Raw genomic sequence first — 1,606 nt, 5'->3', positions numbered from 1 at the left:
CACATTTTCGAAGCTCTCAACTTGGAGTATTTGCTGCACATTGTGTGAAATGTGACCATCACAAGCTCCAACTTATTGGTCATTCTTTGTGAAATCTCTRCCAAACTTGCAAACGTGGAGTTTTTGGACCTTAGCGGCAACGTGTTAATGGATTTTTCTCTAAACCAATTGATGTGTGACGGCCATCCTCAGAGTCTGAAGACCATCAACGTCAGAAGAAATGACCTRCAGTCAGTCAACAGCTGTTCAGGCAACTCAAACAGCTCAGGCATCTTGATCTGAGTGGAAACTTGTTGCAGATAATGCCGGAGTCATGCAAGTGGCCAGAAAGTCTCCACTTSCTGAACCTGTCATCGAATCATCTGAGAAAGGTGACCAAATGTCTGCCGGTGAGTTTACCTCGATCTGTCCAGAAATTACCTCAAAGTGTTGAAGGTTCAACTACTCAGTCTCACCAAGTTATACATCTCTGGCAACAAGACTGGACATTTGCCTGATGGGTGTTTGCACCATTGTCTTGTTTTTCTCTCCATTGGCAACAACAGATTACAACGTTTCAGCCAAAATGAGTTAGATGCCTACAAGACCCTGTAGAGGCTGGTGGCAGCTCCTACTTCTGCTCGTGTGACTTCGTGGATTTCATGAATAAAGACTTAAAGAATCATCGAGTTGGAGTYAAAGACGAGCTGAAGTCTTACATCTGTGACCCTCCTCAAGCTGCGAAAGACTCGAGCGTTACAGACGTCAAGMCGTCAGTGTTGGAGTGCCACAAAACTTTGACTGTTTTGTTACTCTCCTCGGGAATCCTGGCTCTGCTTCTGCTCTCTGCAGGCCTGTGTGTTCAGTGCTGTTTGGTTCCTGAGGAGGACCTGCGCCCGGCTGAGAGCCGAGAGAAAGACCAAGTTAAAGAAGCCTTCAATGAAAAGGACTCTGTTCAGGYGGAGCTAAACCTGGTCCCTACCCTCGAGTAATCCCAACCACAGCTCTGACTTTGCCTCCCCAAGAAGGATTCTGTTCCTGGAGGACTATGGATGCTTCAGAGAAAAGCCACAAACTGCTCTTCCCTCTTCCTCAGCACAATCTGAAAGCAGTTGTTCAGTTATTAGGCTATTATTTTTTTAGAACAGTCGTTTCAGATCAAAGTTATTTAGAAGCTTTTTAAAGTTCTTTGTAAACTTAAAAACATAACTATTGTGAATTTACACCCTCTTTTTGGCCTTCACTTGTTCTTTTTTTAATCAGTTTTGTTTAAGGACACAAAAGAGATGATAGGATTTTGCCAGGACAAAAAAATCAGCTGAAGTTAAAATCTGAAACAAAATAAAAACATTTAAMGACCTTCAGAAGTTGAAGGATTATTGATTAGGACAGCTTTAAAACTGTACGAAAAAAAGAATCTTTTGCACAGTGCTGTATATAAAACCAAAAATTTACATTTAAGTACTACGCAAGTTAACTTAGCAAACATTTTCCATCTATAAACTTTAATTTGTTGAAATTAATACGACACAAAAGAGATACAGAATGAAAGCTTGTTTTGTGAGAGAAGACGAGAACCTCTGTGTGTGTGTGTGTATGTGTGTGTGTGTGTGTGTTCATGTGCTTG

At 41.5% G+C, this 1,606-nt stretch overlaps 1 protein-coding gene across 1 annotated transcript; it reads left to right on the top strand.

Moving 5' to 3' along the window:
- Nucleotides 1–259: 259 nt before the first annotated feature.
- LOC106519613 (toll-like receptor 2) lies at nt 260–971 on the top strand. Its single transcript, XM_014011361.1, is given in 3 exon segments — nt 260–397; nt 399–589; nt 592–971. Coding segments are annotated over 3 exon segments (666 nt in total). The 5' UTR covers nt 260–302.
- The last annotated feature ends 635 nt before the right edge of the window (nt 972–1,606 follow it).

Source organism: Austrofundulus limnaeus, unplaced genomic scaffold (assembly GCF_001266775.1).
Source record: "Austrofundulus limnaeus strain Quisiro unplaced genomic scaffold, Austrofundulus_limnaeus-1.0 Scaffold80, whole genome shotgun sequence".
Taxonomy (NCBI): Eukaryota; Metazoa; Chordata; class Actinopteri; order Cyprinodontiformes; family Rivulidae; genus Austrofundulus; species Austrofundulus limnaeus.
This window is presented reverse-complemented; position numbering and strand designations above follow the sequence as displayed.